Genomic DNA, 24,331 nt, shown 5'->3' on the forward strand with positions numbered 1-24,331 from the left:
ATGATATTTGGTGTGGGACTTAGCATTTTGTTTGAGCAACCATCACAATGCAGGGTCAGGGACCCCCACAGATACCACAGAATCACAGCAGCACTCAGGTTGGGAAAGACCCTCAGGGTCACCAAGCCCAACCACTGACCCTGCTCTGCAAGCTTCACCCCTAAACCATATCCACATCCAAACCACCTTGAAACACAGCCAGGCTTGGGGACTCCACCACCTCCCTGGGCAGCCTCTGCCAATCCCTGACCACTCTGGCTGGGAACAGATGTTTCCTGCTGTCCAGTCTACCCCTGCCCTGCTGCAGCTTGAGACCATTCCCTCTTGTTCTGTCACTAATCACCTGGGAGAAGAGACCAGCACCAACCTCTCCACAACCTCCTCTCAGGGAGCTGTAGACAGCCAGGAGGTCTCCCCTCGGCCTCCTCTCTTTCACACTAACCAGCCCCAGCTCCTTCAGTCACTCATGACAAGATTTCTTCCCCCCAGACCCTTCCCAGCTTCCTTGCCCTCCTCTGCCCTGGCTCCAGCACCTCCACATCTCTCTGGCATTGAGCTGCCCAACCCTGGACACAATACTGCAGCTGTGGCCTCCCCAGAGCTGAGTCCCAGGGGACAATCCCTTGCCTGCTCCTGCTGGACACAGCACTGCTGATCCCAGCCAGGAGGCCTTTGGCTTTCTTGGCCCCCTGGGCACACTGCTGGCTCCTCTTCAGCTGCTTCTCCATCAGCACCCCCAGGCCCCTTTCTGCCAGCAGCTTTCAGCCACACTGCCCCAAGCCTGTAGCCTTGCTTGGGGTTGTTGTGCCCCAAGGGCAGGACCTGGCACTTGGCCTTGTTGAAGCTCCTCCTGTGAATGGTGGCCATGGATCCAACCTATCCAAATCCTTCTGCAGAGCCTCCCTGCCCTCATGAAGATCAAATAAACCCAAACCCATGCAGTTCTTGGGGGACTCCTCACTTTCTCATCTTGATGCTATTCCATTTTGCTTCTAGTGTAGTAGCAAAGAGACTGGAATGAGACATCCTGCCTGCCTGCCTGGGAATGGTGTCTCCATCAATGACTTTGACTCAGAATGCTTCAGTACTTCTTGCACAAAAGTTGAAGCAGCATCAGGAAGGGACGCTGAGAGACACCAAAACCCTAACAGCATTCTTCAGGCACCCAGGTTATTTTGAAGCTACCTTAACATTTCAGACTCAAAGCCCAGGATCATAGAGTCACCCAGGTTGGAAAAGACCTCTGAAACCATCCAGTCCAGCCACTCTCTACCTCTATCAAGGCTGGAGCTAAACCATGGCCCTCAGCACCACAGCTCTGCCTCTCTGAAACCCCTCCAGGGATGAGGATTCAATAACCTCCCTGGGCAGCCTGTGCCAGTGCTTCAGAACCCTTTCAGGGAAGAAGTTGCTTCTAATCGTTAACAAAAAACCTCCCCTGGGGCAACTTGAGGCCATTTCTTCTCATCCCATCACTTGTTATGAGGAAGAAGAGTCCAAACCTCACCTCTCTGAGTTACAGATAGGCTACACTCTGTATAAACCAGTGAGGAACTACACAGGGTGCAATGGAATGTAGAAGCTCAGAGAGATTTGCAACCCTTGACAAATACCCACAGAGGTGTGACTGGCTAAAACAAGAAATCATAGAGTCACAGAATGTCAGGGGCTGGAAGGGACCTCCAGAGATCATTCAGCCCAACCCCTGCCAGAGCAGCAGCACCCAGGGCAGGGCACACAGGAACACATCCAGGGGGGACTGGAAAGTCTCCAGAGCAGGAGACTCCACAACCTCTCTGGGCAGCCTGCTCCAGGCCTCCAGCACCCTCACACCAAAGAAGTTTCTTCCTCATGTTGAGGTGGAACCTCCTGGCTTCCAGCTTATGTCGATTGCCCCTCCTCCTATCACTGCACCACTGAAGAGCCTGGCCCCTTCATCCTGACCCCCACCCCTCAGCCAGGCATTCACAAGAGCTGGAAATGTACTGTTGCTTGTCAGTTTCGATGACCAGCTAAGGAATGCATAGCACAAGGACTGCAGTGCCACATCGGTTACTGCTTTGGGGGAAGGGAGATCTTCCCAGCTGCCCTGCTGGGTCTGAGAAGGGCTCTGTGAGCTGCACACACACAGGAGTTCAGCACACTCCCAGCTGCAGGTAAACTGCTTTTCCTCAACAGCTTCGACATTTAGAATAGAATAGAATAGACTAGAACAGAACAGAATAGAATAGACCAGGTTGGAAGAGACCTTCAAGATCATCGAGTCCAACCTATCATCCAACACCACCTAATCAACTAACCCATGGCACCAAGCACCTTGTCAAGTCTCCTCCTGAACACCTCCAGTGATGGCGTCTCCACCACCTCCCCGGGCAGCCCATCCCAATGGGCAATCACTCTCTCTGTGTAGAACTTCCTCCTGACCTCCAGCCTGAACCTCCCCTGGCACAGCCTGAGACTGTGTCCTCTTGTTCTGGTGCTGGCTGCCTGGGAGAAGAGACCAACCTCTGCCTGTCTACAACCTCCCTTCAGGTAGTTGTAGAGAGCAATAAGGTCACCCCTGAGTCTCCTCCTCTCCAGGCAAGCAGCCCCAGCTCCCTTAGCCTCTCCTCATCCTCAGCCTCTCCTCACAGGGCTGTGTTCCAAACCCCTCACCAACTTTGTTGCCCTTCTCTGGACACCCTCCAGCAAGTCAACATCTTTCCTAAACTGGGGAGTCCAGAACTGGACACAGGACTCGAGGTGTGGCCTAACCAGTGCAGTGTACAGGGGCAGAATGACCTCCCTGCTCCTGCTGGCCACGCTGTTCCAAAAACCTCGCTGCTTGGAAAGAAGAATACAACCAACCCACCAGGTAGGAAGAAGGTCCAAACCGACTCAGTGAATGCCTTGAAATGCGCTGTAGAACCCAGACTGCCATAAAAGGTGTTTCCAGACTTCAAAGAGCGACTTCATCAAGCAAACCGAACCCTTTGCAGCTGCTGCTGCGTGCAAAGCACTTGGCCACGTGAAACGTGTTGGGATGTCCTGCAGCAGCAGAGCTCAGACACGCTTGGGGTTTTTTTGGGGGGCTCACTATTTCCCTCCCAAGCTCCTCAGGTCTCGACTCAGCCACAAGCAGTGTGTGGGTGGAAGGATCTGTCCATTTCGCTTCCAACAACACAGCGCCGGAGCCTGAGGCTGCAGGGCTGCAAACTTTTATGGCAGCTGCCAGTGCCAAGTTATTAGTGGTTTCCTTCTGCTCTTCTCTAACATCATCAGCTTATTTCAAACGTCTTTTTTACCCCAAACGCTGAAGCAAGAGTGTCAGATCTTGGCGTGGGTGTGTTTGGGGCTTGTTTGTGTTTGTGTTGTGTTTTTAAAGCTGGCTCTTTTGACGGACACTGCATTACATTGCAATGACATGTTTGGAACCGTACTAAAAGAATGGTTTTGGCAGCGTCCCCACGCATACAATTATGGGCAGTCAAAGCTACTTGCAGCCTTATTGACTTTACAAAAGTATGAGGCAAATTCTGAGTTATTTGGAAGCATGGTTTTGCTTCGCCCCCCAGCCTGAACTGCCTCCTAACATTCAGGGCTTGAGTATTTCCAGTATCAGCACAACGAGGCAAACAGGACAAGGGAACAAACCAAACTCGGCTTTCCCTAGCCAGCAGCGCCTGGCTGCTTGAAGAACTCGCAGGAAAATTAGCATTTTAAAGAAGCAATCGAACCGGTGAGTACCAAACTCCAGCTGCAGAACAGCGCAGACAGAAATCCAGAGCTGCCCAAGAAATTCCCCCGAGCGAGGAAGCGCCTAAAGTAAAGAGCACCTTTTAGGAAAACACTCCCTTTCCATCTTACCACTTCGTAATCCTCGCTGCCAAAAAGGTACATAGCTACGGCTGCGCTGCCGGCGGGCGGCCAGAGCTCTCCACGGACGCCTCAAGGGAAGATCCTCGCCTGCATCTTCAACTTGGGAGCCGCCGCGGGCCGGCTCCGCGGCCGCCGCGCCGACCCCGCGCTCCTTTCCCACGCTCCGGCTCTTTCCCAGCGCTGCTCTCGGGCGCCGAACCCAACTCGCCTGCTGAGGAACAGAACCTCCCCGCTGCTAGGAAGGGAACCGGCGGCCGGGCGAACCGTTCGGGCAGCCGAGCTCCGCGGACGGAGCAGAGAAGCAGCGGCAGAAGCAGTGGCGGCAGGGGCAGCGAGCCCCCTCCCAGGCTCAGCGCGCTGGGGGCTCGGGCGGGCTCCAGGAACGGACTCTAGCGTGGACTCCAGCAGCGAGCTCCAGTAGCTGGCTCTAGGGCGGACTCCAGTAGTGGACTCCAGCAGCGGGGTCCAGCAGCGAGCTCTAGGGCGGACTTCAGTAGTGGACTCCAGCAGGGAGCTTCAGCAGCGAGCCCTAGGGCGGACTCAAGTAGTGGACTCCAGCAGCGAGCTCCAGTAGCTGGCTCTAGGGCGGACTTCAGTAGTGGACTCCAGCAGCGGGGTCCAGCAGCGAGCCCTAGGGCGGACTCCAGTAGTGGACTCCAGCAGCGGGGTCCAGCAGCGAGCCCTAGGGCGGACTTCAGTAGTGGACTCCAGCAGCGGGGTCCAGCAGCGAGCCCTAGGGCGGACTTCAGTAGTGGACTCCAGCAGCAGGGTCCAGCAGCGAGCCCTAGGGCGGACTCCAGTAGTGGACTCCAGCAGCGGGGTCCAGCAGCGAGCCCTAGGGCGGACTTCAGTAGTGGACTCCAGCAGCAGGGTCCAGCAGCGAGCCCTAGGGCGGACTTCAGTAGTGGACTCCAGCAGCAGGGTCCAGCAGCGAGCCCTAGGGCGGACTCCAGTAGTGGACTCCAGCAGCGGGGTCCAGCAGCGAGCCCTAGGGCGGACTCCAGTAGTGGACTCCAGCAGCGGGGTCCAGCAGCGAGCCCTAGGGCGGACTCCAGTAGTGGACTCCAGCAGTGGACTCCAGCAGCGAGCTTTAGGGCGTACTCCAATAGTGGACTCTAGTAATGGACTCCAGTAGTGGACTCCAGCAGCGAGCTAGGGTAGACTCCGGTAGCGGACTCCGGTGGCGGACTCCGGTAGCGGACTCCAGTAGCGGACTCCAGTAGCGGACTCCGTCAGCGAGCTCCCCCGGCGGGCTCCGGCGCCGAGTGGGGCCGGACGCTCATTCAGGCTCCTGCTCCTCCTCACATGTCGCCAGCGCTGCCTTCATTGGCTGCGGGGGAAAGCAGGCTCGGGAAGCAGCAGGCTCGGGAAGCGGCGGGCGGGAGCGCGGTGAGCTGGGGATCGGGATGGGAGGTCCCGGGAACACGGCAGGAGCGGCGTGGATTCGTCAGCCGGGGGCTGGGAGAGCAAACGCTGCGGCCGGGTGAAGCGCCCGGGCGGAGCCAGCGCAGCTGGTTTGACTCGGAGGAGCTCGGGCACAGGCAGTCCACTACCCGGCTTTACCAGAGCTCATCTAAACTGATCCCTCGCTCCTCTGGTAGTTCTGCAGAAAGCCGTGGAGCTGTCTCACCACCTGTCTCTTGAATCACTCCAGCACAGTTTCCCATTTGCTGCGTTTCACTCCCTTCGCTGCTTCCTTCTCCTCCTGAACCCCAGACTGCTGCTGGCCAAACACACTGCAACTTTATCCCTGCGAAACGACGGCACCGGGGTCACAGCAAAGCCAACACCCTGCTGCCTCCTGTGTACGATCCACACCGGCACAGCCTGAGCCCTGCCTTGCTGCTGGCCGACTGCCAGTCCAGGTAGAGCAGGTAAAGCAGCCAGAGAGTGGGATGAAATGCTCAAGGCTGAAAGACTTTGGAGACTGATTCACCACCAGCATTCCTACTCTAGTATTAAAATAAATCTCATTACAGATGGTTTAAATCATAGAATCACAGAATCATTTGGATTGGAAAAGACCTTCAGGAACATGCAGCTCAACCATTCTCTAACTCTGCCCAAGCTGAGGCTAACCCACGGCCCTCAGCACCACAGCTCTGCCTCTGGGAAACGCCTCCAGGGATGGCATTCAACCACCTCCCTGGGCAGCCTCTGCCATTGCTTGAGAACCCTTTCAGGGAAGAAGTTTCTTCCAATCTCCAGCCCAAACCTCCTCTGGTGCAACTGGAGGCCTCTTCTTCTCATCCTAACCCTTGTTACTAGAGAGAAAAGACTGACTTCCACCTTGTTGTAACCTCATTTATGGGAGCTGTAGAGAGACAGAAGGTCTCCTATCAGCCTCCTTTTCTCCAGGTTGAACATCCCCAGTTCCCTCAGCCACTCCCCACCAGCCCTGTTCTCCAGCCCCTTCCCCCAGCAAGGAATGTTTAGGAATACACCGTAAAGTTAGGCAGACACAGAGAAGCATTGCCTTCTGGGAAAGGCTGCTGGGGAAGAGGCCACCAGCTGCCACCCAGAAACACCAGCCCAATCAACACAGCAGGAGCAGGGAGGTCGTTCTGCCCCTGTACCCTGCACTGGGTAGGCCACACCTTGAGTCCTGTGTCCAGTTCTGGACTCCCCAATTTAGGAAAGATGTTGAGATGCTGGAAGGTGTCCAGAGAAGGGCAACAAAGCTGGGGAGGGGTCTGGAGCACAGCCCTGTGAGGAGAGGCTGAGGGAGCTGGGGTTGCTTAGCCTGGAGAAGAGGAGGCTCAGAGGAGACCTTCTTGCTCTCTACAACTCTCTGAAATATGGTTTTAGCCAGGTGGGGGCTGGTCTCCTCCCAGGCAAGCAGCACCAGAACAAGAGGACACAGTCACAAGCTGCGCCAGGGGAAGTTTAGGCTGGAGGTGAGGAGAAAGTTCTTCACAGAGAGAGTCATTAGCCATTGGAATGTGCTGCCCAGGGAGGTGGTGGAGTCCCCATCCCTGGAGGTGTTCAAGACGGGATTGGATGTGGCACTTGGTGCCATGGTCTAGTCATGAGGTCTGTGGTGACAGGCTGGACTCGATGATCTCTGAGGTCTCTTCCAACCTTGGTGATACTGTGATGCTGTGATACAGAGAGAGTGATTGCCCATTGGGATGTGCTGCCCAGGGAGGTGGTGGAGTCACCATCCCTGAAGGTGTTCAGGAGGAGACTTGATAGGATGCTTGGTTGCATGGTTTAATTGATTAGATGGTGTTGGATGCTAGGTTGGATGCAATGATCTCAAAGGTCTCTTCCAACCTGGTCCTCCCATTGCTAGGCTAGTCTCAGCTGGCCAGATCTGAGACTGCCCATCCCCCCGTGGTCTTGGGCCTAGCCAGGCCCAAAGCCAGGAGATCTCTCCCCCAGTTACTGGCTGACGGAGGAGGAAGGAAAGAGGAAGTGCCAGACCCCACCGTGAAACTTACAGTGGTGCAAGGGATCATGGTAGGAAATAATCTAATTTCCTGTGTCCATCCACTGGGCTGGACTTCTGGACACAGGAAACACCCCTGTAGCAGAGGGCACCCAGCCCAAACTACGACATCTGGTCTATTCTATTCTATTCTATTCTATTCTATTCTATTCTATTCTATTCTATTCTATTCCAGCACTTGAAACCATTGCCTGCCTGTCAGTCCTCTAAATTGCTCCTAGTTCACATTGCTGCTGTTGCTACACCCCACAATCAGTGATGTGCACAAGCTCTAGGGGAGGCTCTGGAATGGGTGATGCCTGAGGGAGGCCATGTGTGGGTGCCCACTTGCCCATTGATATCTGCAGTCAGGTTACTACAGCACACACAGCACACCATGGCACACAGCACGGACAGGCAGGGCACTCAGAACCACTCTGTGCTACTCAGCTGCCTCCACAGCCACAGAAGGCAGAGAACAAGACAGCTTCCCTAGCACAACCACCAAAGGAAGCAGCTCAGATACACTGCAAACATCCTGCCCCTCCTACCCTCCCCTTGCTCCCCCCACCTCGGCCACCCCACTCTGTGTGAGCTAGGAGGAGGTTCTCTCACTCTGCTGAAGCAGACCTCTGGGTCTCTGCTATAACCACAAGTGATGTGACTGGTGGCTCTGGATTGCCTAAGCTCCTGTAGGCGTCCACAAGCAGAGTTCAACCCAAGCTATATGCTCTTGGGAAGAACAAGTAGGAATCAGAAGACAGGGGTGTGGAGGCCAGGGACAAGCAGAGTCCCTCAGGGATCAGTCCTGGGACCAGGCTTGTTTAACATCTTTGTGGGTGCCATGGACGGTGGCACTGAGTGCACCCTCAGCAGGTTTGCTGATGACACCAAGCTGTGTGGTGTGGCTGCACAATGGATGGATATGGCTCTCACAACTCAACCTACAGGATGCACATACAGGATGGCCAAGGGCTCAGGCCCAGCCAGCATGGATTTAGGAAGGGCAGGTCCTGCCTCTCCAACCTGATCTCCTTCTACGCCCAGATCACTGCCTGGTGGATGTGGGGCAGGCTGTGGATGGAGTCTGCCTGGACTGCAGCAAGGCCTTTGACACCATCCCCCACAGCAAACTCTTGGCCAAGCTGTCAGCCCCTGGCTTGGACAGCAGCACTCTGAGCTGGGTTAGGAACTGGCTGGAGGCTGAGCCCAGAGAGTGGTGGTGAATGGTGCCACAGCCAGCTGGCAGCCAGGCACCAGTGGTGTGCCCCAGGGATCAGTGCTGGGCCCCATCCGGTTCAATATCTTTACTGATGATCTGGATGAGGGCATTGAGTCCATCAGCAGTAAATTTGCAGATGACAGCAAGCTGGGGGCAGGAGTTGATCTGTTAGAGGGTTGGAGAGCTCTGCAGAGGGACCTCGACAGGCTGGACAGATGGGCAGAGTCCAAGGGCAGGAGACTGAACACATCCAAGTGCCAGGTTCTGCACATTGGCCACAGCAACCCCAGGCAGAGCTACAGGCTGGGGTCAGAGTGGCTGAGAGCTACCAGGCAGAAAGGGACCTGGGGGTACTGGTTGACAGCAGCTGAACATGAGCCAGCAGTGTGCCCAGGGGGACAAGAAGGCCAATGGCATCCTGGCCTGCATCAGGAAGAGTGTGGCCAGCAGGAGCAGGGAGGTCATTGTGCCCTGTGCTCAGCACTGGTTAGGCCACACCTTGAGTCCTGTGTCCAGTTCTGGGCTCCTCAGGTTAGGAAGGAGGTTGACTTGCTGGAAGGTGTCCAGAGAAAGGCAACAAAGCTGGGGAGGGGTCTGGAGCACAGCCCTGTGAGGAGAGGCTGAGGGAGCTGGGGTTGCTTAGCCTGGAGAAGAGGAGGCTCAGGGGAGACCTCATTGCTCTCTACAACTCCCTGAAGGGAGGTTGTAGCCAGGTGGGGGTTGGTCTCTTCTCCCAGACACCCAGCACCAGAACAAGAGGACACAATCTCAAGCTGTGCTAGGGGAGGTTTAGGCTGGAGGTGAGGAAGAAATTCTTCCCAGCCAGAGAGATTGGCCACTGGCATGTGCTGCCCAGGGAGGTGGTGGTCACCACCACTGGAGGTGTTTCAGAAGAGCCTGGATGAGGCACTTGGTGCCATGGTTTAGTTGATCAGATGGTGTTGGAGCTGGCTGAGCCTTGAGGTTCCTACTAACTCTGACAGTTCTGTGATTGTATGATTTTGCTTTCTAAGCATTAAAACTTCTGGTGCCTTTGCTGTTGAGTTTCTTTGGCTCTGTTTCTAATGGTTTCATCAGTTGCTGTTCTTTGGGCATGAACACGAAGGCAGGGAGGAGGACTGCAGGTCACACTTACTCAAGGGAGACTCAGGGCATTATTCAGACTGTCACCATAAGTGACTTGCATGTCAGAAGCGATTCTGTGCACAGAGAGTACAAGCAGGCAGAGTCTGGCAGCCTGGATGGTCAATAAGCTGAGCTGCTCATGGCTCTCTGGCACTGAAGCATCGTGACAGGTACCCAAGTCTGTCTCAGGGCTCCACGAAGCAAATCTCTGCAGAGCTTCCATGGTTCAAGAGTTGAAATGCCTCCCCTGATAGGGTGTTCAAACTTAGCACAGAGCTTCTGGATGACCTGTGCTCCACTGCCAGCTCAGTGCTGGTTCTCTCTGTGTGTCCCTCTCCCAGGGGCTCAGTGTGGTGTGGGACTGCCCAGCACAGGCAGGATGGTGTCTGGCTGGTGCTGACCCTTGCAGTGCAGCAGGACAGCCAAGTCATCATCCACATACAAAAGGGTGAGCACAGGAGGGCAAGGGGGAGAGAGAAGGAGATTGGAATAAAGGAGTCTGGCAGCAAGGGACTGGAGAGCTGGTGGAAATGGGAAGGGCAGCAGGATTGCTGACAACACCAAGCTGTGTGGTGCTGCTGACAGATGGAGGGAAGGATCCATCCAGAGGGACCTGGGCAGGCTGCAGAGCTGGGCCCAGGACAACCTCAGGAAGTTCAACAAGACCAAGGACAAGGTCCTGCAGCTGGGTCAGGGCAATCCGAGGCACCAATCCAGGCTGGGCAGGGACTGGCTGGAGAGCAGCCCTCAAGAGAAGGCCTTGGGGGTGCTGGGGGAGGAGAAGCTCAAGAGGAGCCAGCAGGGAGCACTTGCAGCCCAGAGAGCCAAGCAGAGCCTGGGCTGCAGCAAGAGAAGTGTGGCCAGCAGGGCCAGGGAGGGGATTCTGCCCCTCTGCTCCACTCTGCTGAGACCACAGCTGGAGCTCTGGGGCCAGTTCTGGAGCCTCTGTGCCAGGAAGGATCTGGAGGTGCTGGAAAGTGTCCAGAGAAGGGCCACGAGGATGAGCAGAGGGCTGGAGCTGCTCTGCTCTGGGGACAGACTGAAAGAGTTGGGGTTGTGCAGTCTGGAGAGGAGAAGGCTCCCAGGAGATCTTCTGGTGGCCTTCAAGGATCTGAAGGGGGCTCCAAGAAAGCTGGGGAGGGACTTTTGAGGGTGTCAGGGAGGGATAGGACTGGGGGGGATGGAGCAAAACTAGAAGTGGGGAGATTGAGATTGGCTGTGAGGAAGAAGTTGTTCCCCATGAGGGTGGTGAGAGCCTGGCACAGGTTGCCCAGGGAGGTAGAATGGAATGGAATGGAATGGAATGGAATGGAATGGAATGGAATGGAATGGAATGGAATAGAATAGAATAGAATAGAATAGAATAGAATAGAATAGAATAGAATAGAATAGAATAGAATAGAATAGAATAGAATAGAATAGAATAGAATAGAATAGAATAGAATAGAATAGAGCCAGGTTGTAAAATACCTTTGAGATCATCGAGTCCAACCTATCACCTCATCCCTGGAGGTGTTTGCAGCCAGGCTGGATGTGGCTGTGAGCAACCTGCTGTAGTGTGAGGTGTCCCTGCCCATGGCAGGGGGGTTGGAACTGGCTGGGCCTTGAGGTCCCTTCCAAGCCTGACAATTCTGTGATTCCTCTGAGCAGGTGACTGGACTCCAGAGGTGCTTTCCTACCTGAACAGGTCTCTGAAAGCACAACAAGCTCACACAACAGTCTGGTGCATGCTGCTATTTCAGTGACCCCATCTCTCCCTTTGAAACTGCACAGACCAAGCACCCTGACTTTTCCAATGTCTAGGGGGATGGCATTTCACTCTGGCATTTAAACCCTGACCCAGGTCTTTTCAAGCATAGCTGGGGACTGTCTACACTATAAATAACTGTGTATCATACTGCTTCAGCACAGTGCCTTTGGGAACACAGACAGAGAAAACTGCTGACATGGTTGTCAAGGTTAATAGACTAAACAGAGCTCCCTCCATAAACAGCAATCTTTCTACTTGCATACAACAGGAACAACAATTTTTGCTTCAGGAACTCTAATGGAAAGGAATTGACTCTCTCTCACATACATAGAATACATACTCTTGCCTAATTCAGATTCAACTCCCACTGCAGAATGCCAAAAGCTTGCCACACTCCTGCACTGCCAGCAGCCACAGGCATCTCCTGCAAACCCAGGTGGTGTGTGCTCAAGGGACCTTTGGCAGTGCTCCTGTGCTCATTTGTCATTCACCTGTGGCAAAAAGAAAGCTGAAAAATCACAGAGCTGGCAGGGCTGGAAGGGACCTCAAGGCTCAGCCAGTCCCAACCCCCTGCCATGGCCAGGGACACCTCACACTACAGCAGGTTGCTCACAGCCACATCCAGCCTGGCTGCAAACACCTCCAGCCAGGAGGCTTCCACCACCTCCCTGGGCAACCTGTGCCAGGCTCTCACCACCCTCATGGGGAACAACTTCTTCCTCACATCCAATCTCAATCTCCCCACTTCTAGTTTTGCTGCACTCCCCCATCTGTATGGTGGGGCTGGGAAGGAGGGGAGTGAAGGGGCCAGGACATTGTGGTCAATGGGACAGAGTCTTGGAGGCTTGCAAACAGTGGAGTCCCTCAGGGGTCAGTATTGGTCCCTGTTCAATAGATTCATCAATGACCTGGCTCAGGGCACAGAGGGCACTGTCAGCAAGTTTGCTGATGACACCAGACTGGGTGGAGTGATGACACAGGAGGGTTGTGCTGCCATTCAGGCAGAATGAGACAGGCTGAGAGCTGGGCTGGGAGAAATGCAATGAAATTCAACAAGAGCAAGGGGAGAGTCCTGGGAAAGAACAGCCCCATGGACCAGGATAGGTTGGGGACTGAGCTGCTGGAGAGCAGTGAAGGAGAAAAGGACCTGAGGGTCCTGGTGGGTGGCAGATTGACCATGAGCCAGCAATGTGCTCTGGTGGCCAAGAAGGCCAAGGGCATCCTGGGGGGCATTAGAAGGGTTAGCAGGTCAAGAGAGGTTCTCCTCCCCCTCTACTCTGCCCTGCTGAGGCCACAGCTGGAATATTGTGTCCAGTTCTGGGCCCCTCAGATCAAGAAGAACCTCAGGGAACTGCTTGAGAGAGTCCAGCACAGAGGCACAGAGCTGCTGCAGGCAGTGGAAGATCTTCCTCAGGAGGAGAGCCTGAGGCAGCTGAGGGCTCTTAGGCTTGGAGAGGAGGAGCCTGAGGGTGAGCTCCTTGCTGTTGCTCAAGATGTACAGGGGGAGTGCCCAGAGGCTGGAGCCAGGCTCTGCTGGGTGCTGCCCAATGCCAGCACCAGGGGCAGTGGTGGAAGCTGAGGCAGAGGAAGTGCCATGGAAACAGGAGGAAGAATTTTTTCCCTGTGAGGGTTCTAGAGCCCTGGAGCAGGCTGCCCAGGGGGTTGTGGAGTCTCCCTCTCTGGAGATATTCAAGACCTGCCTGGATGTGTTGCTGTGTGACCTGCTCCAGGTGCTCCTGCTCTGGCAGGGGCTTGGACTGGATGAGCTTTCAAGGTCCCTTCCAGCCCCTCAGATTCTGTGAGTCTGTGATTCCTGAGACTCATAATGAGTTTGGTTCACTGTTTTAACATCAGGCTGGCAGAAGACTGGCAGCTTGTTATTGGTGTGACCCTGTGGGAACACACTCCTGTTATCTTCCAGTGCAGGGGGAGAGAGCATGTGCCCCTAATGCATCTAAGCTTGCAGGTTGAGAGGTCTGCTGTTATCACTGCTGCAGCCTGAAATAGAAAGCTGCAGGCAGCTTGGCTTGTGTCAGAGAATGGTAACCATAATAACCAACAACAATCTGCAAATGATAAGCAGCTTCAGTGGTTAAAAATAAGATTTCAGTGGCATTCCAGCAGTTCCCTGGGCATGCTTGCAGGTCTGGGGGTATTATTCATTCATCTGCAGCTTGGTTTTGGTATTTAAGATGTGTCATGGATCTAAAGGGAGTTGCCTCATTGTTGCATCTTGAATTAGTTGCTATTGTAGGGAAGGGAAGGGAAGGGAAGGGAAGGGAAGGGAAGGGAAGGGAAGGGAAGGGAAGGGAAGGGAAGGGAAGGGAAGGGAAGGGAAGGGAAGGGAAGGGAAGGGAAGGGAAGAGGAGAGGAGAGGAGAGGAGAGGAGAGGAGAGGAGAGGAGAGGAGAGGAGAGGAGAGGAGAGGAGAGGAGAGGAGAGGAGAGGAGAGGAGAGGAGAGGAGAGGAGAGGAGAGGAGAGGAGAGGAGAGGAGAGGAGAGGAGAGGAGAGGAGAGGAGAGGAGAGGAGAGGAGAGGAGAGGAGAGGAGAGGAGAGGAGAGGAGAGGAGAGGAGAGGAGAGGAGAGGAGAGGAGAGGAGAGGAGAGGAGAGGAGAGGAGAGGAGAGGAGAGGAGAGGAGAGGAGAGGAGAGGAGAGGAGAGGAGAGGAGAGGAGAGGAGAGGAGAGGAGAGGAGAGGAGAGGAGAGGAGAGGAGAGGAGAGGAGAGGAGAGGAGAGGAGAGGAGAGGAGAGGAGAGGAGAGGAGAGGAGAGGAGAGGAGAGGAGAGGAGAGGAGAGGAGAGGAGAGGAGAGGAGAGGAGAGGAGAGGAGAGGAGAGGAGAGGAGAGGAGAGGAGAGGAGAGGAGAGGAGAGGAGAGGAGAGGAGAGGAGAGGAGAGGAGAGGAGAGGAGAGGAGAGGAGAGGAGAGGAGAGGAGAGGAGAGGAGAGGAGAGGAGAGGAGAGGAGGGAAGAGAGAATTAACCAGGTTGGAAAAGACCTCAGAGATCATCAAGTCCAACCTATCACCCAACACCACCTAATCAACTAAACCATGGCACCAAGTGCCTCATCCAGGCTCTTCCTAAACACCTCCAGGGATGGGGACTCCACCACCTCCGTGGGCAGCACATCCCAATGGCCAACCTCTCTTGCTGGGAAGAACTTCTTCCTCACCTCCAGCTTAAACTTCCTCTGGCACAGCTTGAGACTGTGTCCTCTTGTTGCTTTATTGCATAGCTGCATCTAACCTCCTGGAATGAAATATTCCTCATCAGCCCTCTTTCAGAAGGACATCACCTGTAAAGGAGAATTACAGACAGCCCACAGGATGGAAGGAATTTAAAGGAAGGTGATGGCAGGAAGAAGTTCTTCCCAGTTCTTCCCAGTTCTGCTCTAGTGTGAGACACTTGAAGGTGTCCAGAGAAGGGCAGTGAGGCTGGGGAGAGGCCTTGAGCACAGCCCTGTGAGGAGAGGCTGAGGGAGCTGGGGTTGCTTAGCCTGGAGAAGAGGAGGCTCAGGGGAGACCTCATTGCTCTCTCCAACTCCCTGAAGGGAGGTTGTAGCCAGGTGGGGGTTGGTCTCTTCTCTCTAGCACCCAGTACCAGAACAAGAGGACACAGTCTCAAGCTGTGCCAGGGGAATTTTAGGCTGCAGGTGAGGAGAAAGTTCTTCACTGAGAGAGAGAGTCATTCACCACTGGGATGTGCTGCCCAGGGAGGTGGTGGAGTCTCCATCCCTGGAGGTGTTCAAGAGGGGATTGGATGTGGCACTTGGTGCCATGGTCTAGTCATGAGGTCTGTGGTGACAGGGTGGACTCAATGATCTTTGAGGTCTCTTCCAACCTTGGTGATACTGTGATTCTGTGTTGGATCTGTTGGAACTGGATGATCTTTGAGGTCCCTTCCAACCCATTCAAGGAATCCATGAATAAGGCAGGGCCAGGCTTAGGTGGTGAGATCCATCCTGGACTACACAGAGACACTTGCCTGCTGACTACAGATGTGTAAGCAAAGCATCTGCTGTGTTGTGGCTCCTCTGCACCACTAAGCTACTGGAGGGGGGCTGTAAATGCCTGTGAGCTGGGAGAGCTGCCCACAGGTGACTGGCTCCCCTGGGAGAGTAAGAATGTGGATTTCTATTTTTGATGTGCAATGCAGAGCCACAGGGAAGGCTGACTGCCTGCAGCCTGCCAGCACTGAAGCACAGGGCACAGGGCAACAAAGCTGGGGAGGGGTCTGGAGCACAGCCCTGGGAGGAGAGGCTGAGGGAGCTGGGGTTGCTTAGCCTGGAGAAGAGGAGGCTCAGGGGAGACCTCATTGCTCTCTCCAACTCCCTGAAGGGAGGTTGTAGCCAGGTGGGGGTTGGTCTCTTCTCCCAGGCAACCAGCACCAGAACAAGAGGACACAGTCTCAAGCTATGCCAGGGGAGGTTCAGGCTGGATGTTAGGAAGAAATTCTTCCCAGCAAGAGAGATTGGCCATTGGGATGTGCTGCCCAGGGAGGTGGTGGAGTCCCCATCCCTGGAGGTGTTTAGGAAGAGCCTGGATGAGGCACTTGGTGCCATGGTCTGGCTGATTAGATAGGGTTGGGTGATTGGTTAGACTTGATGATCTCTGAGGTCTCTTCCAACCTGTTTGATTCTGTGATTCTGTGATTCAGGTGCTCAGGATGCTGTTGCCAGTCTAGGAGGACTAGAGCCCTGCACTGAAGAGCTCCTTTTCTAACTCTGCAATGTCACCAGCACAGGAGGCTACACTCAGTGAGCACTGGGGTTTAATCTCAGGGAAAGGCTTCTTAACTCTCACACTCAGCAGCTGTCAGCTTCTGAGGGCACTGAAACATTTCAGATGTCACACACACCTCAGTGATCAGCAGATGCTGCTGAGTAAAGAGTCAGTTTGGCTTGGAGCTGGGTGCTGGTCGCTGGGCAGGGACTGGCTGGAAAGCAGCCCTGAGGAGAGAGACTTGGGGGTGCTGGGGGAGGAGAAGCTCAACAGGAGCTCTCAGTCTGCACTTGCAGCCCAGAAAGCCAATCAGATCCTGGGCTGCAGCAGGAGAAGTGTGGCCAGCAGGGCAAGGGAGGTGATTCTCCCCCTCTGCTCAGCTCTGGGGAGACCCCACCTGGAGTACTGCCTCCAGTTCTGCAGCCCCTATTCCAAGAGGGATGTGGAGGTGCTGGAAGGTGTCCAGAGAAGGGCCACAAGGATGAGCAGAGGGCTGGAGCACCTCTCCTGTGAAGACAGACTGAAGGAGTTGGGGCTGTTCAGTCTGGAGAAGAGAAGGCTCCCAGGTGACCTCATTGTGGCCTTCCAGTATCTGAAGGGGGCTACAGGAAGGCTGGGGAGGGACTGCTCAGGTTCTCAGGCAGTGATAGGACTAGGGGGAATGGAATGAAGCTGGAGGTGGGGAGATTGAGGCTGGAGGGGAGGAGGAAGTTCTTCCCCATGAGAGTGGTGAAGCCCTGGAATGGGTTGTGCAGGGAGGTGGTTGGGGCCCTGTCCCTGGAGGTGTTTAAGCCCAGGCTGGCTGAGGCTGTGGCCAGGCTGATCTAGCGTGGGGTGTCCCTGCCCATGGCAGGTGGGTTGGAACTAGCTGATCCTTGTGATCCCTTCCAACCCTGACTGATACTATGATACTCTTTCCCCTAGTAACAAGTGACAGGCTGTGACCGGTTGACATTGTAAGGCCAAGAAGCCTCCTCCCTTCCAACCCTCGACACAGGCCAAGAGGAAATGGCCTCAAGTTGCACCAGGGGAGCTTTAAGTTGGGCACTAGAAGAAGCTTCTTCCCTGAAAGAGTGGAACAGGCCTCTTGGGGAGGTGGTTGAATCCCCATCAAAGATGAAGTGGGCCATGGCTTAGCAGCAGCCTTGGCAGAGTCAGAGCATGCTTGGACTGGATGACTGCAAAGGGCTTTTCCAGCCAAAGCAATTCTGTGATTCCTCAGCCTCATCAGCTCTTCTAATCCCAGACACCATTGCTCTTTTCCAGGAGGTTTGAAACCTGAAGTGTTTCAGGTTCTTGAACCAGCTTCATTTCTGGTGAAGGCTGATGGTCCAATTTCACAGGCTCCAGAGGAATGTCTTGTGACAAGTATGTGGCATCTGGAAGGCCTGCCCTGCAGAAAGCTCTGTGCACCACCTGAGAGCCACTTCAGCACTCAGAACAGCACTGACTGGAATCCAGGCAGCACATGTGCTGCTGTGCTGGCCTCTCTCACCCAGCAGAGCCACAGCCACACAGCTGCTTGGAAGAGACCTCCTATCTCACCCAGTCCAACCCCCACCCAGCACTGCAGGCTCAGCACCAAACCATGGCCCTAAGCACCAGCTCCACACACTGCTTCAACACCTCCAGGGATGGGGACTCCAGCACTGCCCTGGGCACAACATTCCAAGGCCTCAGAACCCTTCCAGGCAAGAAAGATTTCCTAGCATCCAGCCTGAACCTCCCCTGGGGCAGCTTGCAACCATTGCCTCTGCTCCTGTGGCTTGACACCCTCACTGCAAAGAATTTCTTCCTAATTTCAAGTCTAATCTGCCCTCCTCAGGCATCAAGCAATTCCCTCTCATCCTATCACTCCCAGTCCTTGTCAGAAGTCCCTTCCCAGCTCTCCTGAAGTCATCTCTCGGGTACTGCAAGGCTGCTCTAAGCTCTCCCTGGAACCTTCTCTTCTCCACTCTGAACAGCCCCAACTCTCTCAGCCTGTCCCCACAGGGGAGGTTCTCAGCCCTTTGAGCATCCTCAGGGCCTCCTCTGGACCCTCTCCAGCAGCTCCAGGTCCTTCTTGTGCTGGGGGCCCCAGAGCTGGAGGCAGTGCTGCAGGTGGGGTCTGAGCAGAGCAGAGCAGAGGGGCAGAATCCCCTCCCTGTGCTGCTGCTCTCCCTGCTCTGGCTGCAGCTCAGCACACAGCTGCCTGCTGGGCTGCCAGGGACCACTGCTGGCTCCTGGGGACTTTGTCACCAAGTGACACCCCCAAGGCCTTCTCCTGCAGGCTGCTCTGGAGCCACTCCTCACCCAGCCTGGATTTGTGCTTGGGGTTGCCCTGCTCTAGGTGCAGCACCTTGCCCTTGTTTACCTTCCTGAGGCTGGCTTGGGCCCAGCTCTGCAGCCTCTCCACTAATCCACACGAGGTGTGTGTGAATGTGACAGGAAATAAAGCAAGCAGAAACTCTGAAATAAAGCAAAAGCCACTGAAGCAAATGTGCAAGGCTACAGACTGGAGTGGGCTGGAAGGGCCCTTTCAAGGCCATCTAGCCCATCCCTCCAGCCATCAGGCCCCTCAGTGAGCTGGGAAAATGTAAAGCCCAAGCACCTCTGGCTCAAAGGAGCTCTGGCCCAATGGGCTCTGCTGCTGAACTGTGCAAGGAAAGGACATCACACACTTGAGTGAAGGCTCTGGCAAGCTGAGAAGTCACCATGGTACATCACAGCACCAGGGGCACATTGGAAGACATGGATCTCATGTAGTAGGTCCAGAGGAGGCCATGAAGATGCTCAGAGGGTGGAGCACCTCTGCTATGGGAACAGGCTGAGGGAGATGGAGGTGTTCAGCCTGGGGAGGAGAAGGCTCTGGGGAGACCTTTGAGGAGCCTTTGAGGAGCCTTCTGAAAGAGGCTAGAGGAGAGCTGGGGAGGGACTTTTGACATGGCATGGAGTGACAGGAGGTGTGGCAATGGCTTCAAACTGCATTTGGATCAGACATGAGGAGGAAATTCTCTCCCTTGAGGGTCTGAGGTTGTCCAACAGAGAAGCTGTAGAAGCTGCAAGCCTGGAGGTGTTCAAAGTCAGGCTGGATGGGGGCTTGAGCAACCTGCTCTAGCAGGAGGTTTCCCTGCTCATGGCAAGGGGTAGGAGCTAGGAGCTGGATGACCACAGAATTGGAGAACCATAGATCTTGAAGGTCCCTGCCAAACCATTCCAGGATTCCATGATGATGACTCCTATGGCACCTGTGAGCCAGCTCCTCTGCTGACATCCTTGGATCAGCAGGAGCCCACTCAAAGTGAAACTTGGCTTTCATGCTTCTGTGTATTTCCAGCAGAGCTTTAATATATATCTACATAAATAATGTTGCTAATAGTCTCCTAATAGCAGAAACTAAGCAGCTAAGAATTTTTCAGGGATGACTACCCTCCACCATCAATCTGCCAGCAGCATTCTGGCAGCCTCAGACCATTCAGGGGAGAAGAAAAATAAAGCAGACATTTCTCCCCAGTCAGCTCCTGCAAGCTGCAGTGTCTGAGGGATGACCAGCTGAAGCAAAACAACTTGTTTAGTGCACAGCAGAAGTAGAAGCCTGCTTTCCCACACACACCTCCACAATACCTTCAGCTCTCTCTCATTTTCCCTACACACCACATGCTCTGTAGCCTCAGCTTCCCTCCCAAAACTTCCCTTCCCTTTCCACAAGTTGCTGCTTGAACAAGAGGCAGCATCTGAGCCAGCAACGTGGCCCTGAAGACCAATGGCCTCCCAGGCTGTGGGCAGCAGGGCCAGGGAGGGTCTCCTCCTCCTCTTCTCTGCTCCACTCTGCTGAGACCACAGCTGGAGCTCTGGGGCCAGTTCTGGAGCCTCTGTGCCAGGCAGGCTCTGGAGGGGCTGGAAGGTGTCCAGAGAAGGGCCACGAGGATGAGCAGAGGGCTGGAGCTGCTCTGCTGTGGAGACAGCCTGAGAGAGTTGGGGTTGTGCAGGCTGGAGAGGAGAAGACTCCCAGGAGACCTTCTGGTGGCCTTCCAGGATCTGCAGGGGGCTCCAAGAAAGCTGGGAAGGGACTTTTGAGAGTATCAGGGAGGGACAGGACTGGGGGGGATGGAGCAAAAGTAGAAGTGGGTAGGTTCAGGTTGGGTGTTAGGAAGAAGTTGTTGCCCATGAGGGTGGTGAGAGCCTGGCACAGGTTGCCCAGGGAGGTGGTGGAAGCCTCCTGCCTGGAGGTGTTTGCAGCCAGGCTGGAGGTGGCTGTGAGCAACCTGCTGTAGTGTGAGGTGTCCCTGCCCATGGCAGGGGGTTGGAACTGGCTGGGCCTTGAGGTCCCTTCCAGCCCTGACAGTTCTGTGATTCTCTGCCCTGGTGGGGCCACACCTGGAGTATTGTTCCTGAGCATGTTCCTGAGCAACCTGCTCTAGGTGAACCTGCTCTAGCAGAGGGGTTGGACTGAAGGATCTCCAGAGGTCCCTTCCCACCCCCACCATTCCATGACTTCTGTGCTTTGTTCCAGCTACTCTGGAGATCAGGATCAGGATCTGAGGGAGTGATAGGACTAGGGGGAATGGAATGAAGCTGGAGGTGGGGAGATTCAGGCTGGAGGGGAGGAGGAAGTTCTTCCCCATGAGAGTGGTGAAGCCCTGGTTGTCCAGGGAGGTGGTTGGGGCCCTGTCCCTGGAGGTGTTTAAGGCCAGGCTGGATGAGGCTGTGGCCAGGCTGATCTAGTGTGGGGTGTCCCTGCCCATGGCAGGGGGGTTGGAACTAGATGATCCTTGTGGCCCCTTCCAACCCTGACTGATACTGTGATACTATGAGATCAAGTGATCAGCTGGCTGGGTGGTCTCTGGCTCACAGAGGAGCCCAGAGAGTGCCTATACTGTCACACCCTGGCACGTTGAGCTTCAGCAGCACCACCCAGGAAGGTCTCTTGTAGGCACTCAGCACTTCTGAGGGCTCTGCAGGGGAGCTTTAAATTGCCCATTGGACTGAAGATGCTGAGAAGCACAACTAACAGATGGAAAGTAGGATTGCATCAATCTTCTCCTCAAGGAAATCAGCCTAAAAAATCAGAGCTGTTATACAAAGACTTTCCAGGGGCTCTAACAGTCAGCAGCTCCTTGGAATGCAAGCTGAGGGCAGGAGCAGCAGTGGAAACCCTGAGCCTGTCAGCCAGCAGGGAGAACGTGGCACCTCTGCGTGTCACAGGACACTGGCTGCTGGCACCAAGCAGCTGCAACTGTGACATGGAGCACAGCAGACAGGTTACACCAGAGGGGCATCAAATGTGCACAGAAAACCCCCCACACTTCAGGGGTCAGGAGAGAAACACCTGCAGAGAGCCCTCATGCAGGTGGGATGATGAAAGCTCTGCTCTAAGCTGTTAACATCTGCTGCCCTTCTCCACTGGGGAGGCCACAGCTTGAGCCTGGCCTTGGTGCTCCTCACAGCTTAGTTTGGCTTCCAAAGCCTCCAAGGAAGGCAAGGTGGTCACTTGCAAGTTGGTTGTGGAGTCTCTCTCTCTGGAGTCTTTCAAGATCTGCCTGGATGTGTTCCTGTGTGCCCTGCCCTGGGTGCTCCTGCTCTGGCAGGGGGTTGGACTGGATGAGCTCTGGAGGTCCCTTCTAACCCCTTCCATTCTGTGATTCTGTGATCATTGCACAAGAAGAGGCCAAAGAGCTCTTAAAGGCCTTTTCCAGCCTAAATTGTGGTTCTCCAAGTAGCTGATTTCTGCTTTTCTAAGCACAGATGCTGAAAACAAGTTCAGTGGAGCTGTTGAGAAGCAAGAGCCTGGGCTGCAGCAAGAGAAGTGTGGCCAGCAGGGCCAGGGAGGGGATTCTGCCCCTCTGCTCCACTCTGCTGAGACCACAGCTGGAGCTCTGGGGCCAGTTCCGGAGCCTCTGTGCCAGGAAGGATCTGGAGGGGCTGGAAGGTGTCCAGAGAAGGGCCACGAGGAGGAGCAGAGGGCTGGAGCTGCTCTGCTCTGGAGACAGACTGAGAGAGTTGGGGTTGTGCAGGCTGGAGAGGAGAAGGCTCTGAGGAGACCTTCTGGTGGCCTTCCAGTGTCTGCAGGGGGCTCCAAGAAAGTTGGGGAGGGACTTTTGAGGGTGTCAGGGAGTGACAGGACTGGGGGGGGGGGATGGAGCAAAACTAGAAGTGGGGAGATTGAGATTGGCTGTGAGGAAGAAGTTGTTCCCCATGCAGGTGGTGAGAGCCTGGCACAGGTTGCCCAGGGAGGTGGTGGAAGCCTCCTGCCTGGAGGTGTTTGCAGCCAGGCTGGATGTGGCTGTGAGCAACCTGCTGTAGTGTGAGGTGCCCCTGGCCATGGCAGGGGGGTTGGAACTGGCTGAGCCTTGAGGTCCTTTCCAGCCCTGACAATTCTGTGATTTATGGCAGCTGAGCACCTTCCTACCTCATGGCACACCTCCTGCCAGACCCACTGCTGCATTCTCACCCCACAAAGACAGGAGCAAGTTCCCTGAGCAAAGAGCAGTTGTCCATGAGAGGAGCACAGGATGAGTGCGAGCACTCAGCTTCCCATGTGGAGATCCCAAAGAATCCAGCAATGCCCCCAACCTGTTGTTCTGCCAGAAGAAACCTTCTATGTTCCAGTTTGTCTCCATTGTTCCTTAGCTTATTCCTGGGCACCACCAAACAGAGCCTGGCCCCTTCATCCTGACCCCCAGCCCTCAGCTATTGATAGACATTGATCAGATCCCTCTCAGCCTTCTCCTCTCCAGACTAAGCAGCCCCAGGGCTCTCAGTCTCTCTTCACAGGGGAGATGCTCAAGTCCCCTAAGCATCCTCACAGCTCTCTGTTGGACTCTCTCCAGCAGGTCTCTGTCTCTCTGGAACTGGGGAGCCCAGCACTGGGCACAGGATTGCAGCTGTGGTCTCAGCAGGGCAGAGCAGAGGGGCAGCAGAACCTCCCCAGCCCTGCTGGCCACACTTCTCTTGCTGCACCCAGATCTCCTACTTGCATTTTCTCTTCCCAGCACAGCTTCAGTGGACCCTTGCTGATTTCAGTCCCTGGCCCCAGCACACAGGGACCTGCTCAAACGCTGCTCAATCAGCTCTCATGAGCAAGTTACAGCCTCACACAACCCCCTAAAGCCCCCCAGTGTCTGCAAAGAAAATGAATGTACTTCAAAGCGCTGCCAGCAGAGCCTGCCATTGCCCTCGTGTTGGGCAACAAACAACTCAGCACAGCCCTCAAGAGCAGGCAGCCAGCAGCAAGCTCCTGAGCCTGAGCTACTTAGGCTGGGTCACAGGCTGAAGCCCCCTCACACAGGCACCTCCCAGCAGCCCTCCCTTCCCCCTCAGAGGAAGCTCAGAGGATCGTGTGGCCGTGCAGGGAAGGGCTGGCCCCTTTGCCAACACCGTTAGAGCTTGGCTGGATGAGAGCAAAGCAACAGAGCTGAGCTGCGATGAGCTGCACGGCAGCCCCGCTCAGCCAGCTGGGCAGCAGCTGCTCTGCGCTCCTGCAGCACACAGCAACAGCACACAGCCTCTGCACTGCTCCTTGAGTCCTGTGTCCAGCTCTGGGCCCCTCAGGTTAGGAAGGAGGCTGACTTGCTGGAAGGTGTCCAGAGAAGGGCAACAAAGCTGGGGAGGGGTCTGGAGCACAGCCCTGTGAGGAGAGGCTGAGGGAGCTGGGGTTGCTTAGCCTGGAGAAGAGGAGGCTCAGGGGAGACCTCATTGCTCTCTCCAACTCCCTGAAGGGAGGTTGTAGCCAGGCAGAGGTTGGTCTCTTCTCCCAGGCACCCAGCACCAGGACAAGAGGACACAGTCTCAAGCTGTGCCAGGGGAAGTTTAGGCTGGAGGTGAGGAGAAAGTTCTTCCCTGAGAGAGTTGTTAGCCATTGGGATGTGCTGCCCAGGGAGGTGGTGGAGTCCCCATCCCTGGAGGTGTTCAAGAGGGGACTGGATGTGGCACTTGGTGCCATGGTCTAGTCATGGGGTCTGTGGTGACAGCTGGGACTCGATGATCTTTGAGGTCTCTTCCAACCTTGGTGATACTGTGAGACTGTGATACTGTGAAGAGTGGTGAGGGGTTGGGACAGGCTGCCCAGGGAGGTGGCGGAGTCCCCACGGCTGGAGGTGTTGAAGAAGCTGTAGAGGTGGTGCTGCAGGATAGAGTTTGGTGGTCATGGCAGCTGGGTTAGGGTTGGACTCATTGATCATAGAGGACTTTTCCAAGCCCAATGATTTCATGATTCTAAGTCTACAAATGCTTCTCCTAACCTGAACA

General features: G+C 55.2%; 1 protein-coding gene across 4 annotated transcripts in view; it reads right to left on the reverse strand.

The window, feature by feature from the left end:
• The window catches only part of CACNB2 (calcium voltage-gated channel auxiliary subunit beta 2), a 344,461-nt gene that overhangs the window by 144,360 nt on the left and 175,770 nt on the right, over positions 1 to 24,331 (reverse strand). Inside the window, exon 1 of one of the 4 annotated variants that reach the window (XM_068146361.1) lies at positions 3,847 to 4,107. The exons of the other annotated variants lie outside the window; for them this stretch is intronic. Within the exon in view, the coding sequence (XP_068002462.1) occupies positions 3,847 to 3,879 (33 nt within the window). The 5' untranslated portion in view covers positions 3,880 to 4,107. Of the gene's footprint in view, positions 1 to 3,846; positions 4,108 to 24,331 lie in introns of those variants that run through there. 4 annotated transcript variants of the gene reach the window in all.

Source organism: Melanerpes formicivorus, unplaced genomic scaffold (assembly GCF_026170545.1).
Source record: "Melanerpes formicivorus ecotype bairdi unplaced genomic scaffold, bMelFor1.0.p_v2 SCAF_13, whole genome shotgun sequence".
NCBI lineage: Eukaryota > Metazoa > Chordata > Aves > Piciformes > Picidae > Melanerpes > Melanerpes formicivorus.